Source organism: Parasteatoda tepidariorum, chromosome 1, assembly GCF_043381705.1.
Source record: "Parasteatoda tepidariorum isolate YZ-2023 chromosome 1, CAS_Ptep_4.0, whole genome shotgun sequence".
Classification (NCBI taxonomy): Eukaryota; Metazoa; Arthropoda; class Arachnida; order Araneae; family Theridiidae; genus Parasteatoda; species Parasteatoda tepidariorum.
In genome coordinates this window covers 78196774-78218090 of record NC_092204.1, presented here as the reverse complement: position 1 = coordinate 78218090, position 21317 = coordinate 78196774, and the positions used below count along the sequence as shown (strand labels likewise).

The following is a 21317-nucleotide window of genomic DNA, read 5'->3' as shown; positions in this document are numbered from 1 at the left end:
TTATTACATATAGCTATGACTATTTATAATTTGAAACTCATTCTATAGTTTTCGTCGCATATCTAATTTTAGATATGCATCTATTGCATTTGTATCTAAGTGTTCTCATTGTTTGATTTTCTTCTGCTTGATTACGTTGATTGATTTGTTTTTGTTTTATTTGTTGTTATTTGATTTCTGTTGTTTGATTACCTAAGTGTTGTCTGTATTTTGATCGCTTTTTCACTTATGTTTGCTTTTGAGCTTCTGTAAACGCTAAGTTTGGAGGTTAAACATGCGATTGCAGCTTTAGTAAAAAAGTAATTCTGTTTAACAAAATAAGTCAAACTAATGGTTACATTTATTAATTTAATTAAGTTAAGATTTAATAAGTTCCATTCAATGAGTCACTCAAATACTTCGGTAACTTGAATGGAAATGCCGGATGGTTAAAATATGAGAAATGCACTGGTTATTACAAAAAAGTATTAATGATGAGTTTGAGTAAAATTTACTGACACCTATGCTAAAACGTGTTGCAGTTTTCTTTTAAACTGCGTTAATTTCAGCTTAATATACTCACTATAATAGGTATATATTTTAAAATTTTTCTGGTTGAAAAGGTGTAATAAAAATGCCTCTCTCTGATTATTATTTTGAAAAAATTAAAAAAGAAAATTAAAGACCTTTTTTTTGCTAGATTACAGGAACGTAGTATATACACGTAAATATATATGATTTTTTATTATTTAAAGGAAATAGTGTACTTATTTCATTGATAACTCGATTCTTTTATTATTAACACCGATATTTCTTTGGCAATTTTTTTTCTTTAAAAAACATTCTTTGAATTTTCAACTTGAATACTATTTTATAAATTAATGGTTATTGCAAAAAACTGTAGACGTGAAGCAAAGTTTTTTCATACTTACCACTAATTTACGAGATAAATTTTGTCAAAAAGTACTCAGAAATTCCTAGTAAAAATGAGTAATAAAATTTCTTTAACATGAAATAAGGATTAATTTGCAATATTCTCTCACATTTGAAGAAGTCCTACTTTTAACTTGAGAGACAGTTTTATTTCACCTTCCCCTCAGTATAAGATAATATTTCTACGATCTCATTAGGCATATATTGAGATGAACGAAAAAAACCCCACTAATTTTGCTTAATTGGGTACTTGCAACTCGAGAAGAAGAATACCACTGAAATCACATGATTGTGCCTAATAACGTTGTTGTGCATGGCATGTGAACGTTACATCTATTAGGTTTGGTTTATAATCAAGCTGAATCAATTTTTTCGGAAAAGATTTCATTGGGTACATGAAAGTAACGTCATGTGTGTGTGTCAAACCGGATTGGCTGCTGAACCGCTGCATAAATAAATGCAACTATTTACCCACGCATGACGTTGCTTGCAGGCATCCAATAAACATCTTTTTATTAGAGTTCCTATATTAAGCTAGGTATTGGAACTCTATCTAAAGTTACTGAGATATTTTAACTCAGATGGGAGTGGTATGATCTCAGTATCTCCTCAATTTGGTCGATCCCCTGTTATTTTTTGTTCATCATAATGACATATTTAAATAAGAAAAAAGTTAAGATATTTCGTAGTCAAATGCCTTTTACAATAAGAATAGCCTACTACAATTTTCTCGCACAGACGAAGAATGTAGTACAATATTTCATGTTCATTATGAAGCAATGTAATAACTGTGATGTAGAACCTATCCAAATTTGGTGTTACGAACTCTAAAAATTGCGCGTTATTTCAATTTAATATCGAATCGAACGTTCATACTCAATTTAAAGAATGTAGTTAAATCTAAACTCTTTAAAATGAGAAACTAACACCAAGATCAGTTGCATTTACACGATTCATGAAATATTTCCACCGATTTTGGTGTCAGACTATCGATATTTATTGTTTACAATCAAGCAAAAAAAAAATAGAATCCGCCTTGCATAAATGTTAAACATTCTACAGATGTAAACTGTTATAAAAATGTATGCTTGTTTTTATTTGTTTAGCAAAGATAATTATAGTTTTAATAAGAAGATTTATATAAATCTGATAATTGTTTTAAACATTTTTATAATATTTAAAATCTATAGCTTTCGGATTTGTCAAGCTTTGTTTGAAATATTTCATTAATATTCTCTCTGTGCTGTGTGTATATTTTATTAATAAACTAATTTTGTTAAAATAATGAATGTTAGCATCCTAAATTATTGGTTCCTGCTTTATATTGTATTGTAAAAATAACTTTACTGACTCTTATGTGCAACATAATTTATTGCATTTATAATTTATACCCAGGTAGCAGAAAATCATCGATTTTGCGTCAAAAATACGTGTATTTTTTTCCTTTAAATTTCACTAAGCATTTGTAAAATTTACGAAAAATTGAACAGTTGAATTATAGCAAATAACGGTCTTCCAAAAAACGTAAAATCCGCTTAAAATTATACGTAAATAAATTAATTTTATTGTGTGAATATTTTCCTTCTACTTTTTACGAAATACGAACGAGTGCATTATTTTAACATGTTATTTACTTCAAAAGTACATCAGAATTTATGTAACTTGAAACGTCGAATCATATCAAAGAAGTGGAAATCCAAAGAACAGTAATAAATTTACAATAATAAAACATTACAATAATAAAATAAACAGTAAAAACAGTTGCGTAAATAAATTGGAATCGAAATTTAGAAGGTAAATTTGCTTCGTCAATAATACGTAAAATAAACTGAATCATTTTTACTTAATCTAAATGCTAATTATTTTTTCGTCAATCTTTCGTAAAATATACGAAAGCAATCTTACCGAAGGGTAGTTGGTAAAATCCATTTCGTTAATATTACGTAAAATACACCAGAGAATTTTTTTTAACCAAATATCTCAATGGTAATATCATTCCGTCAATATTACGTAAAATTTACGTATAAAGCGTATTGACTTTACCAATTTTCCAAAAATTTACATTTAAATAGAAGTAGTAGTATTTCTAAATAACTATGGTTATATGGGTAGTGTTTCTAAATAACAAAAATGGTAGCGGTTAGTTCACACGAAGTAGTGTAAAAGAGTATTAAGGGTGTTGTGAAGCGCCTAGTTAGGAATTTTTGTCTGAATACCAGACGACGCTGTTATCAAGCATAATAATTATGAATATATATAAATTGTGTGGTAGTCAACGGATTGGGATGAAAGGCTTATTGGGAAGCCTTACAAAGATCACGCAACATGTTTGCTTTCATTGCTTCTTCTTCTTCTTCCATAGCACTACAGCCCTTTGTGGATTTTTATTGTTTTGTAACATTTTATTGTTTACATTATTTAATTTGATTGTTATTAAATATCTCCTTTTTACATACATTTCACCATTCTACTCTGAACCATTTTGCTATACATCTTGATCCAAGTGTTGTGAATGGTGTTTCAATGCACCATACTTGGGTGTAAAGTAGTTGCCAACATTTTTGACATTGAAACACACTGAATTTCTTTTACAGTTTATTCAGTGAGCGGACTTCGATGCTACATAAACATTCGAAGAAAATTATACTAAAATTTGACATTTTTATTCAAAAACTTTGCTTATTTATATTCACTCACCTAAGAAAATATACAATGTTATCCGTAGCAGAAAGAAAATTGTAATTTAGATTTTATGTTATATTTTTGCAGTATGCGGTAAAAGATAACGAAGCCGCCTATGGAGCCAAAAAGCGGAAATAATACATAAAAGTTCTTGTTTAGAGAAATGTTAGTCATAAATTTTGCTTCTTTTTCCCTATCCCGCTGCTTGCGTTTGATAAATATACTCTGTCGTGGTAGTTGACTTATCAATAAAGATTTTATTGTACTGGTTAACTTGGGTGGAATAACGAAACGGAAAGGGAAAATATAAATATATGAAATGAGAGAAAAGGGAAAAAAAGGAAAGAAAGTCGGAGTAAAAATTTTTTACTGCTGAAATTCAATTCTGGGGGACATAAATTGGTTACTAATAAAATAAGATTTCTTGGCGGGGTGTGTAGAAAGTAATTTAAAGCAAATTCGAATGATTTTTGTTTGCCAATATTGATTTATTTATCTTAAACACTATAAAGTTTAAATTATTAGACGGAATTAAATATTTTATTGATACGAAAAAGCAAAACTGACTAGTTTTTTATTGTGTTTATAACATTGATAACAAAACAATAAAAATTTTGTACTATACTTCCATACTGTTACCAAATAAAATGTTATTTTATCTTTATAATTTGTGGTAAATGAAGCAAAATTTATTTTTCAAAATATAGTATTAACTGTACTGTAAAAGTGTGAGAAACGTGTTTTTTTTTTTAACAAAACCTTTAATTGTTAGAATCAAGAAGAAATTTATCTTTTACATTGTAGAAAAGGTTTTCGGTTTCTTAATATTCAATGAAAAGAACTAAAGAGAAAAATGTTAAGAGCCTTTTAGGGCCCTCTTGCATAACTTACTAACAATGAATCCAACTAAAAAGACAAGAAACTGCATAATATGATATTTTGGTACAAAAGTATTCTGTTTTAACGAAGGAAAAGATTCTTATGAAATTATGATACTGTATGGTAAAAACATTTCGTACAAAAATAAAATAAGATAATTCTGATTAATAAAACCAAAAAATACGGTATTAAAACCATTGTTTTGGTAGTTTTTCAGTTCATACGGTAGTAGTTTACCAGAAATTCTGGTTTCTTTTAACCACACATTTAGAAAAAAAAGTACTTAATTGAAAAGGAAATTTAACCGAATAAATAGATGAATTGCATGGTTTTTATGGCATGCTCTTAGTTATCATAATAAAATAGCCAAATTTCGTCACAAATTATAAAACCGTATTTTATTGTTGATTTTGCCAAAATCATCACAAAAACGCTTTTGTTAAAATTACCACAGACACGGTAAAATTTACCATATTCTGGTAGTTATTACCATATTTTTTCTCAATATACGATGCGCAATAAAAAATTATTTAAAAAAAACTTTCCCGCGTTATTTTAATGATGTCATTAATTCTTAAACTTAATCGAAGTAAATTATAAATACTAATGAATGGTAAAACTACGAGAGATGAGTTAACAATATGCCGCGTGGGCTAATAAAAAAATACTTCTCACAAGATTCTTTTTATCTTTGATGTCCTAATCTCTTTTCAGTTTTGTCTAGTGTGCAAAAAAAAGGACAACCCTGAATAACTTTTAATTTAATAATCGGATCTTTACGTTCTAGGACACCATTTTAATAGTTTGAGGGGAAGACCTCAAATATGTTAATTAAGTTGTGTAGACGATATTTTAAGCTACGAAATCAGATACAAAAACGTAGTTTCTCCGAATAAACATGCCTTTTTGTCAATGGATTTGAATTTCTGACCCCCAAAATATAGACGGTAGCTGCAAACTGGGATATATGGTCCCAATAATTTGGTCGGGAGAGTTCTCCAAAATTTCGACCCCTTAACGTTAATCTTACTTTTTGCGCATTTCGTTATATCTCAAAAAACTTTTTAACCAAATTGAAAAAAATTTGCACGCAATTATAAAGTCATTTTATCCAATTATAAATACATGCAAAAAGTAATTAAATTTTTAAAAAAATATTTTTTCTTATTTTTAATAATGGTCTAAAAAATTTTGAATTATAAGGTATAAAATTTTTTGCATCATTTTAAAGAATGCTGTTTTACATGGCAAAATATAAAATGTGAGCAAATTTGGTTGCGTAAGAAATTGAATTTAAAAAATTTCAGATACTTAAAATTCGATTTCTGTGGAACTATTTGACTGATTTTACTGAAATTTTGTATTTTGCCTTGTAACATTTTATTCTTTAAAATAATGCAAAAAATTGTGTGCCTTACAATTCAAAATTTTTCAGTCCATTATTAAATAGAATAATAAAAAAATGATAAATATTTTCTGGAATTATCTTTGGATAAACAAATTTCAAGAATGTGTGCAAGAAGGTTTCAACTCACTTAAGAAGTTCTTGAAATATGGCGAATACGTAAAAAATAAAATTAACATTAAGAGGTCCAAACTTTGAAACAAACTATGGGGACCATATTTTCCAGATTGCGGCTACCCCCTATATTTCGGAGGTCAGAAATCCGAACCCGTTGAGAAAAAAATATGTTTATTTAGAGAAAGTGCGCTTTTATGCCTGATTTCGTAACTTAAAATATCGCCTGCACTTATTAATTAGCATATTTGAGGTCAACCCCGCTAGCCATTAAGATTAAGCCCTAGAACGTGAAGACAACGAAAATATAATTATCTTTTACCATAACCAGATATCACTTTTTTAAGTAAGTACACAGGAGAAGAGAGTTAATATGGGCTTAAGTAGACTCTTTGTATAGTTTTTGTTAGTTAATATCCAAGTATTAAACTCATTTTAGTTAGGCATGATTAATATGAGCAATAGGAAAAATTTAATGATATGTATGATATGACACGTCTATTATACCGTATTATCTCTTAAAATATATTTTTAAAACCATATTGTCTATTTTAATCGTCGTATTTACTACACCAATTTTAAGTTGTTAAGATAAAAATGATTGATAATGTGCAATTATGGTGAGCTAATTCTATTTAATCACCGCTTTAATTAGACGAGTAAATATAAAAGGCACTAAATTATTTTCTTTTCGTCATCAATCATTTATCAAGCTTCCAGGCAATCCTGCTAATGAGTGAACCATGAGGGATTCATATTTAACTCTTTCAAGCGAACTCAGTCCACCATGTTGGTTTCAAGAAAAACTCATTAACTTTTAAGCGAAATTAGTTTTAGTGCTATTTTGAATTGTTTCTTTTGTGTTAGGTTTCTTAATTGAATTGTGATTAATAGTTTTGATCGCTAGTCTTTATCACCTCGTCCTTATTAGAGGAACGACTATTTTATTTAGTTTTAATGCAATTTTTGTAAATTATTTGTCTTTAGGTTACAACATATTAGGCTACAACACATCTTTTTGTCATCATAAATAAATTATTGGTGTTAATAGCCAGATCATCAATCTGCAATGGTGTCAGAATCGACCATATTCTATAACACATTTAGTTTAAATAATTTTAAAAAAAATGTTTAGAAAAATCATTTAACCCCCTCCCTCCAGGACAAGGTGTTTCAGAGGGGAATTTCAGTCAGACAGCACATCAGTAACTGCAATCAGTAACAGTAATTTTACGTGAAAAAATCTATGCAAATTCTATGTTGTTTGAGAAAAGTTGTTGCTAAAAAGAGTAGATGTTAGGAAGCAAAGTATTATTACATTTCTAGAGCTCTTAGAGGGAAGCTCTTTTTAGAAAAAGTGTTTGACTGTTGAGTGTATAAGTGAATTAGAAATTATATGGAATTTATTTAATATATTATTGCTATAAGCGAGTTACAAAATGATTATATATGCTTAGATCAACAATAATAAATGCCCAGTTTTATTTCTCTCTGTCATTATGTCCATTTAAAATCGTTATGGGAAGGATTTTAATAGAAGACATTTTTATTTAAGTCTAGTTTATAGACTTTAAGAAATGGGTGTAATTAACACTACATGACAGATAATTTGACAGATAATTACACTGGTGGACAAAATTAAGAGATGGGAAGCATTTTGGCACATTCATTCGCACATGCAAGATACCCGCACACCACTCCATGTGCTTGACAATGGTTCCGTGAATGCCCAGAGGTACAGGTAGGAGGTCCTAGAGCCCTATGTGCTTCTTTTCAGGGGAGCTGTTGGCCCTGAGTTCATTTTTATGGACGACAATGCGTGACCACATAGGGCTCTCATGGCTAATGAGTTACTGGAAAGCGAGGATATTCAACGAATGGATTGGCCAGCCAAATCCCCTGACCTGAATCCTATTGAACATGCTTGGGATGCTCTTAGGAGAGCTATTGCGATGAGCCAACCTTCCCCCAGAACCATTCTGGAGTTAAAAATTGCTCTGGTGGAAGAATGGGAGTGTCTTCCACAAGTCCTCCTTAACTTCCTTATTAACAGCATGCATACTCGTTGCGCATGCTGTCTGTCTGTCAGGGGTGACCATACATCATACTAGAGGCAACACACACTGTACAAGCCTCACTTTTATTGTCATCTTTTATTCATTCATTCAGACTACATGGGATTTATTGGCAATAGGTCTTGCCAGTGAATGGCACTGTCAATTTTGTTTCGCATACTTTATTATCACGTAATAAGCTATATCCATACCAAATTTCATTTATTTATATTCAGTATTTTTTGAGATATTTGGGAAAATGTCTTCCATCTCTTAATTTTGTCCACCAGTGTATATCGTTCAAAATCTGTCCATCCTGTATCAAGATAAGCTAGGTTCAATGCCTTAAAAAATTCCGGATCAAATTATGGTATAAAGTACCGTCAATTTCGATACATCATCCATAAAATCAATTTTACCATCAATTATTACACCGTAATTTTTACAGTATTTAAGTCGAGTAATTAAGTGATTTTACCCAAATTATTACTGTAAAAATTACAGTAAATCAAATTTTTTGTTCCGTTACATATTCCGGTAAAAATAGATTTAACGTAAAAAGTACCGGCATCTTAGGCGGCCGGTACTTTTTAATGTAGTTTGATCCAGAATTTTTTACAGGGAAGTCAAATTGCATTAATAATGTTATCAATAAAGAATAAGACAGTAACAATTTGAAGAGTACATTTGACTAAGCATTCTTAAACTGCATTTTCTTTCATGCTATTACTTTTAAAAATATGCATATTTCTTGACATTTATAACTGACTTTCACTTTCATTTCAGGTAAACACAAATATAGCCAAGCTGGGTGAACGCAGGCCTTCGATGGGGGATAGCGACAGCGATTGCCACTACCGGCTGGTGAGCCTGGGTGGCTCCGCTGTAGGGAAGAGTGCAATATTAAAGAGGTTCCTGTTTGGCACCTACTGTGACCGGCATAGGCCGACAGTGGAAGATCTTTACCACAGAGAATTCGATATTCGTAAGTATATGCCTAAGTACTTCTTTCAATCAATCTAAGAATGAAATGAATTTATGACACAATATTTATGAAGTTCATAAAAATTTAACAGAGTTATTGTAGCTTTTAATTCAAGGAGATATCGGAATTTTCCTTCGGGTAGGATAAGCTACAATAGCATTAGATGTGATTGAAGATTAGATGTGAAGAGAAAACTGACTTTGAACCATGGTGGTTTGGGGGTTAAAGATTCAACTAATTTTTACCACTAAGTGCACACCAAGACTCTGAGCAAGCACTATCTGTCTCGCTGTAGAACACTTCTGAACTACAACTCGAAGGTTAATCGATATTAGCGTGTTAAAGAACTCCTTTGGCAAGGATTTCGGTCAATTTTGCTCCCATTGTTACTTTTCTATATTGCATTTTTCTCCCTAGTACATTGGCTTCCTGTACTAGGATGCCAATTAACTAAGTGCACACCAAGACTCTGAACAAGCACTATCTGTCTCGCTGTAGAACACTTCTGAACTACAACTCGAAGGTTAATCGATATAAGCGTGCTAAAGAACTCCTTTGGCAAGGATTTCGGTCAATTTTGCTCCCATTGTTACTTTTTTTATATTGCATTTTGCTCTCTAGTACATTGGCTTGCCATTGAAATTAAGTAAAAGAAAAAAGAACGTTTTCTTTAAATACTTTTAAGAAAACTTATCCAAGTCAGAAACAGGTTATGAACCTGAATACTAAAAGTCAAGATATTAATTTGGAGTACTTGAGTGTGAAGCTAAGAAGCTCTTTTAAGAAGAGCTGTAAAAGAAATTAATTCAAACTCCGTACAGTAATAATGAAACTTATAGGAACTTTCTAACAATTTTTCACTTGATTAGCGTTTTCCTTTTATTTAACTGGATTCCCCTGTACTGGGCATCTTGATTCAACCAGCTCATGATTTATTATCTAACCCGCATTTGCGTTATCGGCGTTTGTTAGAGATTGCGCATTGGAGATCTATTTAAGCGAAATAAAGAAGTTGCCCAGATCGAAAAGTTTTCAAAATGTCCCCAAATGGAAATATGTTTCAAACTTCATAGGGTATTAGATTGAGGCACATTATTTTATCACTGTCATTGAACAACAGAAACACTTTTGAGTTTACGACTCCTCAATCTATGTTCAACTCCTTAGTTTTCTAACTTTGAACACAATCCAGAAGACAAGGGAGCTCCTTGATCAAGTATCGGGAGAAAATTGCTTTCATTAAGGACTTTTTGATGGAACTAACCCGAATTTGCCTTACATGAAGACGAAAACCACGAAAATCCCCTGCAGTTAACCTGAAGGTAAGGGGACTCTATCCCACGATTCATCTACCACTGAGATTATTTTACGTCATGACAGTGGTCGTTGTGAGCCTGGTACAAGATTTGTATCAAGCAACCTAAGCTAGGATTCGAACCCGGGCACCTCATTGGGAGGCGGGCACTTTATATCCTTTTTTGTGAGCCATTATTTCGTAATCTAATATAAGATAAGATATTTCAATTGACAAAATCGTTTTTCTTAGCATTATACTGTAAAGATGCAGCAATTTTGTACTCACGGCAAAATATTGTGAATATCTGAAACCTGTATACTATATATATTTATATATATATAATATGGATGCAATAAAAAGCCATATATTAAAAATAAATCTCTATATTAGATGAAAAATATATTATGTAGATTTAAATTTATTTAAACAAACAGACAACACATACATCTCCATGATAAGCAAGTCTCTTTATCAAATTTATTTTAAAGAAAAACAAATATCTAATTTTGCAAAGCTTTACTCTTTGACTATTTTATAATTTAATTTTTAATTTAAGAATTTAGAAGGAGATTTACGCTCAAATAAGATCAAAACTGAACTGCTCTTTTAAAGTGTAGGTTAAAATTAATTCATGAAACTGTAAACTGGAAGGCTATTATTTGCTGAACGAGATTAAATTACTATGGCAACCACTTTAAAGAGATTTCGTCGAAAAATCCTTCCGTAAACTTTGATTCACTTATTGAGTGCGTTCATCTCCAAAGAATGTCGAATTTTCTGGAACTGCGATTTCTTTAAACAGAAGAAATAAATATGGAGCACCTCATAGAACTTAAACTCGCACGATTCTAGTTGAATTAAAACAACAAGAACAACTTGAAAAATAAACAATACATATAAATTTATATTGTAATCTAAACTTAAACAGCTTGAGTTTAATTTGGCTGAGTAAACAAAACTTATTGATAATGCGATTAATTAAATGTATGAAGTAAATTTAATCAGATTAATTCTGTGTTCTAAATTTAATAAGCAATATTCAAATATCACATTTGATGAAACATACGCCTATTTATGCAACCAATGTAAATAAACCTAATCATGTTTAAATTTAAACTCAATTTACAATACTAAAGAAGGATTTTGAATTTTAATAGGTAAATAATATTATAGATGGTTACAGACTTGTATGCATAAAATCGAAAGCATAACCTATAATTTATTCTATTTTTTAACTTTTTAAACCTTTTTTTTCCTAATGTTTCATAAATAGTTTAAATAAAGATGTTCAATACTGGATTAATATATTAAATATCCATTATGTTATTAAATATTGTATCGATACACAATGATGTTGAGGTGTTATTGCTCTTAACATTCAAACTAATCACCCTGTAATTTTGTTTTGGAAAAAAAAAAGGATTTCTAGAAACAAACATTGGATAAATCCCTTTTAATGATGTCAGATGGAAAAAAGTTTAACACATTCAGACCTTGGAAATTAAATTTACGAAATACCTCCAGATAGACTTTAGATTTTAATGCGCATCTAATACATTGTTCTTACTCCCTAGGAATATTATAATTAAACCTATAATTCAGACAGGAAGGTGGAAATCAGCATATGAGCTAAATGATTAGAGATTCGAACTTGTGTTGTTTGTGCATAATTGAAAGTTCTATATTCTCCAATTACCCCGATCCCAAAGAATTATTTTAAAAGTATTGTCTAAATAATTTAATAGTAATTTAAGAAGTAATAAGTAGTTGCAAGGCGTTCTTTCACTGCCAAAAAAAGTATTTTCTACCCATTGGCTTTCATAACCACTGCACTCAAAAGCAAGATGGAAAAAAATAAATTAGTCTGCATCATAATATGTATAGCCAAATAAAAAAAAAGTCTTCACGGTTTATTAATATCAATTCTACAGATTAGGCAAAATTTCCTCTATTTTATAGTTATCAAACTTTAATCCAGAAAAAAAAATTAGAAGATGAAATTAATTATTATTGAGATGGCTTAACTACAGCTATTTTAGTTTTAATCTTTACAAATATTTAATTAAAAAACAATAAAATAAAGGTTTCAAATGCAATTTTTATCAAAAATGTATTCAAAGGTCCTTAAAAGATTTTGAACATTGTAAACCCAGTTCAAGTTACGGTATAAAGTACTGGGTGCATCATCCGTAAAATCCATTTTTACTGAAAAATATTATACTGTAATTTTTACAGTAATATTTATTCATTAGAGAGATTCTATGATTATCATTACTGCAAAAATCACGTTATATGAGATTTCCTTGCTTATTCTGTAATATGTTCCGCTAAAAAGTACCGTCACAATGAGTGCCGGTACTTTTATCGTAACTTGATCCGAAAGTGATACAGTGTAGGTGTATTTAGTAAGTGATTGAATTGCTTATATCCGCGTATTAAATATGAATAAAAATTTTGAAAAAATTAACAATGTTATATACATTTTAGTTTTAGGCAAGAAAAGTTGTTTAAAAACAGGATAAAAAAGTTTAATCAATAAAGGGAGAATCAGGTTTTAATATTAAAGAAATAATTCCTTTATTAATCACCATATTTTGAATTTAATGAATACTGCCGTAAAAGTAAAACAGTTCCAAATTCACCTAGAAGTAATTACCCCTTACAGCTTGAAATACAAGCAAACAAGTGTTCACTTCAAGTATTTAAATTAGCGCCATGAGGAAATATTTAATTTTCAAGTTACTGTTACTTTTAAAATTTTGGTAAAAATTTACTTCAGCCAAAAATTGTTAGAAGTTAGCTGAGTAGAAAAAAGTTGAAGAAGAATTTTTTTTTTCTTTAAATCGTCCCTAAATATTTGAAATGTCCTAAGATATTACAATGAAAACTACGGTGTGATATTTAAATACTCACACCATCAGAGACTTATTTAAACGAAACAGGTATCCAAACAAGGAGCAAACTTCTCTATCTGCTTCTCTATGCAAACTAAAGATTCGTTTCAACATGTCCCAACACGTTCAGGGATGTGATGTTAATTGACTTAAACCATTCTCTCCTGATTATCTACCCACGCAGTAAGATTGAAATATTAAACAGTGTTTCCATCTTCTTAAAATGGTTTATTCAGGAAAACGTGTTAATTAAAAGACGGGACTATATCTTTGGAGGAGGGCTACATTTCTATTTGAATTACAGGAAGCACGGTTTTATTGAATACAGTTCTCACATTTCTAAAGAACTGCAGAGATAATTACTCTATAAATTAAATTGAAAATCATTTTTACACTTGATTAGGACACTTTATAGGAGAAGAACTTGTTTTGAATCTATTGACTCGGGTAGCAGTTGATATCGAAGATGGTGGTTTTTCCATTTAGTGTAAAAGGTTTGTATTATGGTTTGATAATTGAAATAACTCAAGATATTTCTGTAATTAATCTAAGAATTTCGTATCCAAAATTGGAGTTCAGATTAATCCTTATATATGTATGAATATTTGTAATTAAAATGATTGTTAATAGTTTAAATAAAAAGCAAATAAATTAATAGTTTCAAAATAATTAGAAGTGCATATTGTCGATTGAATGATTCATATATACAGGAAATCTAGCTTCAACCATTACGAATATTTGTAATTAAAATGATTGTTAATAGCTTAAATAAAAAGCAATAAATTAAAAGTTTCAAAATAATTAAAAGTACATATTATCGACTGAATGATTCATATATGCAGGAAATCTAGCTTCAACCATTACGAATATTTGTAATTAAAGTGATTGTTAATAGCTTAAATAAAAAGCAATAAATTAAAAGTTTCAAAATAATGAAAAGTACATAGTATCGATTGAATGATTCATAGATACATAGAGAATCAAAGTTGAGCTTCTCAAGAAATTAAAAATATTAATATGCATCATAGTTTCAGATAATAAAAAATATTTAAAAGAAGAAGGTACAAAAATTAATCAATAGATTCAGTACTTATATCAAACAAATATTTTCCTTATTAATATTTATGGTTTCTTTATTTATGTATTGTATATTAACATAAGTTGTATAAGATTCACCTAGAATTAATAGCACCTTACTGCTAGAAATATATGCAAACAAGTGTTCACTTAAAGTAATTAAATTCGCGCTAGGGGAAAATATTTAGTTCCCGCGTTAGTATGATCATTAAAATTCTGGTGAAAATCTACTTGAGCCAAAAATTGGTACGACATTAAGTGGAGTGGAAAAAAGTTGAAGCAGAAAAAAGCATTTTTAATCAAAATATTTGCCTCCTTAAATTCTTGCAATATCCAAGGAAATTGTAATGAAATCTACGGTGAGGATTATAAGTACTCACACCATCACAGACTTATTTAAAATTAAACAGGTATCCAAACCCGGAGCAATCTTCTCTAGTGTATATTAAAGATCCGCTTCAACATGTCTCGACACGGTTAAGGACGTGATGGACTTAAACCAGTGCTCTCCTAGTTATCTACCCCCGCACTAAGATTGAAATATTAAGCAGTGTTTCCAACTTCTTAAATTGGTTTATTCAGGAAAGCGTGTTAATTAAAAGACGAAGCTGTATCTTTAGAAGAGGGCTAGATCTCTCACTAATAGAAAACTGAAATGTCTGCTTCCTGTTTGAATTACAGAAAGCATGGTTTTATTGAATACAGCTCTCAGTTCTTTAAAGAACTGTAGAGAGATAGAGAGAGAGAGTTACTCTGTAAAATTAAATTGCAAATCATTTTTACACTTGATTAATGAGAGAAGAATTTGTTTTAAATTTATTGACTGGAGCAGCTGTTGGCGATGACTGTGTTTTATTTGGTGGTTTTCTCATTTAGTGTAATGGGTTTGAGGTTCGCATTGTGGTTGGGTAATTGAAATAACTCAAGATATTTCTGTGATTAAGTTAATGGGAAATTCATATCCAGAATTGGAGTTTCAATTAGTCCTCGTTTGCATGCTTAATTAGTGGAAATATAGATTCTTTGAATGCCTGCACGCTATTTAATTTATTATAAAATTATAGAAGGAATACATTTTCAGATACACCAAGGATTTATATAATACTATTTTGAAATTTGAGTGAAATAACTTATAAATAATTTTAAGGTGATTTATTCAAATTTCAGCTGTCTTCCATTTATTTGTTTATTCCAAAAACGCAAACTTATTTAATAGAATGCGTTCTTTAAATCGGAAATCTAAAAATAATTTAATTCGAATTATTCTTTATTTAACAATTAAAAAGTTGTTCTTTTTTACAAAAATAAAAAATTAATGTAAAATTTCTTATAACTGCTTCTTTTGGTAAAAATTATAAGTGTAGACTGATTATTTTGTTTCATTTGTTTTAATTTTTTTTTCAATTCTAACTTGTTAAGAATCATATCATAAAATACTTATAGCACTTGTTTCACGCGTGATGTAAGCTTGTTGAAAAAAAAATTAGAGCTTGTTTTTTACAAAACAGTGCTTTCAGGTTCATTTATTGCAATAGTTTTACAATGAATGTTTCAAGGGGATTTATTTATTTCGTGCAAGTTTAAATGTCATGACTGTTGATGGTATCTTCTAAAAAATACCATTATTTTGAATACCGGAAAAATGACTAAATCGATTTTCAAAATGTCCTGATTTTTTTGAAAGGAAAAAAAAAGTTAGCACTTGTCAAAAAGTAATAGCTTGTGCTTTAGTGAGCAATAACAATTCGGAAAGAACATTTTTTGAAAATGATGAAGAAAAAAAATTTAAAACCCAAAAAATCCTGAATTTAAAGGGAAAAATGTTTAGGACACAATTTTAAAAACACTTGAACAAGTAAAAAATGCAAAGAACACCATAAAGTTATTATCATTATATTTTCTGACACTTTTGAAGACTTGAGGAAATGCAGTGATAAGTTCCATTATCAAGTTGTTTAGATAAGAGATTTTATGAACTCTTTTGTTGAAAAACACTGAGATTTTTATGTAGTTTATAAGATATTTCTGTGTATTGAGCTGTTTTCTAGAAGTTCCGTAAAAATTAAAGGATCAATATTGAAAAAATATTTTGAAACTTTGAAACAGTTTGATGTAAAAATATCAACTCTTGCAAAGTAAATCCATAAAATGCTTCATTTTAGAGAAAAAAGGAAATCTTAGTAATTGTAATTGGTTTATCAAATAGGTCACGCGATTCCAACAAAGGGCAAAGGGAAAAATGTTTTACTTTTAATTAATGCAGACTTGAAACAAATATAGAGTAAAGGACAGGATGTGAATTTAAAGGTGTGAGAAAGTGTTTCGTTTTGAATAATAAATTAAAAAAAAGATTTACTGAAAAGTAATAACATAAAAAGATTAATTGAAGCTTTTTATGTTACATCCCCCTTCCCTGATAATTTTTAATTACTGTTTAAAATTTAATTTTCTTTTTTATCTATATGCAAAACTTTCCCTGTGATAGAAGCACAATTAAAATGAAAAGAATCAAATTTGTAATATAAACAAGATATAAAGTAATATGAATTATAAAAAATACACATGTGTACGCATATTAACATAATTAAAGTGTTCGAGGGAAAAAAAAGTCTGTAGTAACGCTGCCAGCAAAGTTTGATTTTTAATAGTTTGATTTTAATTTTTAATTTTCATTTTTGATGTCTATCAGCAATCCGACGCAATTTTTCTTCATAATCCAACGGGGGTGAAACATGTCGAAGCTCGGTTCTTTTAGCAGCATTCAAAGCCTTCAGAATTATAGACATAACATGCTGCATACACAAATGAAAAGTCGACGAGGTACCATTTATATTAACGAAAAGTTTGATGACTGAAGAAATTATTTTTTGTTGAAGATACTGGATGAAGAATTTGACTGATAAATTTCCAACTGTTCATTTGAATGAAATATTCCATATTTTTGACGTACTCACTTCTGAAGTTGATTGATTTAATTTCAAATGTCAATTTTAATGAGATTTTACTTATCTTTGATGCACCCCCCTCCCTACCTTATATCCTGTCGACTTATAACGTCGTTGCCGAGTAAATCTTGCAAAGTTAATCCGTAAAATGTTTCATTTTAGGGAATAAGGGAAATCTTAGTAATTGTAATTGGTTTATCAAATAGGTTGCGGAATTCCCACAAATAGCAAAGGGAAAGCTCTGGGAGTATTGAATTGGAGAGTGATAGTTCTCTGGTTCAGCTGAAAATTATGATCTGCGGGGGAATGAATGGATGTTTGAATAAGCCCACCCTATAAACGGTGACACCTGTGACGTGTGTCTGTCTGAAGTCATATTCTTGGCCATAGATGGCGAAGCTGAGAAACAAGAAGCACACACTCTGCCTTAAATTCGCTTGGTTACACCAAGCAGGGTTGCGTTAAATGGAAATGGCATTAGAAACAACACCATTATTTGCGTTTAAAGGGGGAAATCTGTTACTCTATTTTAGGAAAAGTCGATTTCTCGCCTAAAATAACGATCTTTATCAAGTATGGTTGGAATTCATAGACTTTTTCTCTCACTGTTACTGGTATGTATGAAGCGTTTTTTTAAACTCCATTCCACTTCAAATTTTAATATTTTAACGTGGTTTTTATTAAAATGAATTGAAAATTTTTTTGATTGTTTGCTTCAAAATTAAGCAAATGGACTTATTGTTTCCTTGAAAGTGAGCAGAAAATTTAGTCTACTTCGTATTTACGAAGAAAGTATATGTGTTTAGTAAGTTATCACTTGCTTAAGTTACAGATTTTAAAAAAGTTCATAAGAAGTAAAATGACTTTAAAATAATACAGTATTCAAACTATTTATTTGGTAATTTTTTCCTTCGTGCAGCAATAATTTACCGGAAATTCTGGTTTCCAAAATAATAGTTCTGGTTTTTTTTTCAGAGCAACAATTTACCACAGTAAAAATACATAGTACAGGGAAATAAATAACTTGCAAGCTTCAATTTAAAAATATTTAACCCTGTCTATTCGTTTAATTTCTTGGGGAAAAAAATCAGTACCATTTAATTCGATTTGAATTCAATGACTTTAGTTTATCTTCCAACAAATGGCACCAGCACGACTCATTACCACAGTTTTAGTAATAATTACAAAACTGATAGGTAAATTCAGCTGAATAAATGGGTTTTATGTCATGCTCTAACTGTAAGGTAACATGAGAAAATTACCAAACTTTATCTCATTAACTATCAAACATATGGTAAAAACAGCCTTTATATGGTAAAAAAAAACAACATATTTTATTGCTAGTTTTATGAAATCTTTACCTAAGTGCTTCGGTAAAAGATACCGAGATCTTGGTGTTCTTTTTAGCCAGAAACACAATAAATTTTATTTCTGGTAATTTTGACCATGCTGTTTTTCAGTGTTCTTCATCTAAAAAAAATGTGGAGGTTTTCTAACCTTTTGTTTCTTTTCTTTTTCTATCTTTCCTTCTTTCTTCATTTGTTACAATCTATTTCAGCAAATCATTGTTTACTTCTAAAAGGGAAAATCTGTAACTCTTTTTTCCTCTTGTAACTCTAAGAGTTTCAACAAACACTTATAGTACATTTTATAACCTGGTTAAATTCTTTTTTAACTCAAAGTTTTAGTGAAATTCGAAACATCTTTTTTTAATTAATTAGAAAAAAAATCTCTCAAGTTTAACATGTTCTCTCAGAAGTTCTCAAAAGGGTTGAATGGAATAGATCTAAACTTTAAGTTCTTAACAAGAATAAAATTCTTATTTAAGTTACAAAAAATTGTTTTGGAATAAATTATAATTTTATCTTTCAACATCAATAAGCATAAATTAGCGCAATTATTTTTTAACAAAATTTATTAATATCGAAATTATTTTTTAATAAATACCTTAGAAAATATTTTTGTAACAAAAACGGACATTTTTTAATGAGCATATATGATATTAACTAAACTAATATGTAACAAAACTATTATTTAATGGTGTTTTGAAATTTGCCTATTAAAATAAGTGTAAAAGGTTTAAATAGGAAGTTTTTTGAATATATCTTAAACAAATATCAGCAATGAGTAGGTTACATTCTTGTAAAAAATATCATTTTAGTATTTTGATGCATATCGAAAAATTAAAGTTCGAAAACTTGATATTATTAGCAAAGAATAGATTAATAAGTTGTTTTAAATTTTTTTATCACCTTATAAAGTAATTATCAGTAATTTAGTCATATCTTACGTTTTCATGAAGTATTTTTTGTATCAAAATGATATTTTCTTATAAGTGAAATATAGATTGTCCAAAAACAATAGCACGTACGCATCGCCGATAGTTAAACCATATATTTATTGTACAAAATAGTAGGATGCACTGAATCTCGATGAAAAAAGTTATTATTGTGTTAAAATAGAAAAGTATATTGTATAAGCAGTGAAATTTTAATGTATATAACATAAACATCAATCGAATTCAGGATATTAGCTACTGTTAACGTTATGATTCTCACCTTTCGAGATATGTCCATTAATCTTAAAACATTATATCTACTTCAATAATTTAATTTTAAGGAAAGAAGTAATAAGCATTATTATCATAGAAGTACTTATCATGAATGATAATGGAGAAAATGCATAGCTATATTTCAAATAAAAAAGTTACATTATGAAAATTATTCAGTACTATGGGCAAGTGTATATCCTTCAACATTTTATTTTAAACCATGTTATAATCTCTTATATATTCTTATGTGAAGCATTTGGGATAATTTTTTTTTTCAATAAAAATAAGTATGAGTGGGAAAATGAAAAATTCTTTTTTTAGTTAAATAATTCTTAATTATTTAGATAATTAAATTTGGTAGCATTTATCTTTTCAAATGAAATAAATTTTACTTTATGCCTTTCCATTAGTACCATTTATTCTTCTTATCCGATATCTTGGCTTCTTAGTGGTTATTTACATGATTTACATGCCAGTAAAAATAAGGTAAGACATATATACCATGACGGAATTTGCATATGTATTGGGCTTGTCGGGAAATTTAATTTTGAATCTTTAATAGCAATTGTTTGTTTGATTTCTTAAGGAATAAACAAATGGAATTAAATTTATTTTAAAAAGAAATGGAAGGATTTAGTCTTACTAGGTTTTTTTACAAAAAATTGGTTGAATATTTTCGTTCTTTTCTTCTGCCTATTATTTTCTTAGGTAGATTTTAGTTTAAAAAACAATTGATTTATAAAAAAGTAGAAATTTAAAAGCAATGAACTATGCTTTTTTCACTTAAAGCATGTAATTTGTAATTTAATACATTATTGTAGAGCTTCTAATTTGTAGTTTAATACATTATTATTAACAAAACCAAGAAACCTTAGCTTCAATTTTTAGGATCAACTACTTTTATTAATTATTGTCAACTATCTCTTGTAGTTCACTCTGATTGGAAGGCATTTTTAAGATTTATTATATTAATTTAATGCCGAAAAAAATAGAATGTATCATTACTGCCAAAAACGTACTATTTATTTAAACATGAGACTTGGAATTAAGTTTTTAAAATGGTTTAATCCTCCAAAGTTGAAATAAATCTCTATGTCCTCCAAAAAATTGTGACAATTTCAGTTATATTTAATACAAATAAATTGTAAACTTATACCATTTAGCACTCAATTTAAATTTATAAAAAACAATATTCTTCGTCCCTTTTCTCGAAATATTATATTAAGTATAATAAATATAAGTCTCGAAATATAATATTATATTAAGGAAATTGGGTTTATGAAAGAGGGTTTTCTCAATTTTGTTTTCTTTCCAAACATTCATTTCCTTTTAAAACTTATGTGGTAAAAAATTGTTGATCTCCGTTCTTGTCTTAGTATAGCAGTGAAATATTTAGGAGAACATCCTAATTTAAAATCTATAGTTTCTTATATTGCTTTAAATAATTGAGAAGTAAAAAAAATGTTATGAGATAAATAATAAAATTTTTTTAATGCTTTATAATATTCTAACAATAAGTATA

The 21317-nt window shown here is 29.0% G+C and overlaps 1 protein-coding gene across 1 annotated transcript in view; it reads left to right on the top strand.

Annotated features, from left to right (window-relative positions):
- The window catches only part of LOC107448125 (ras-related protein Rap-1b-like), a 101155-nt gene that overhangs the window by 55968 nt on the left and 23870 nt on the right, over positions 1 to 21317 (top strand). The window contains exon 2 of the mRNA XM_021144999.3: positions 8833 to 9031. Coding sequence (XP_021000658.1) covers positions 8875 to 9031 — 157 coding nt within the window. The 5' untranslated portion in view covers positions 8833 to 8874. The remainder of the gene's footprint in view (positions 1 to 8832; positions 9032 to 21317) is intronic.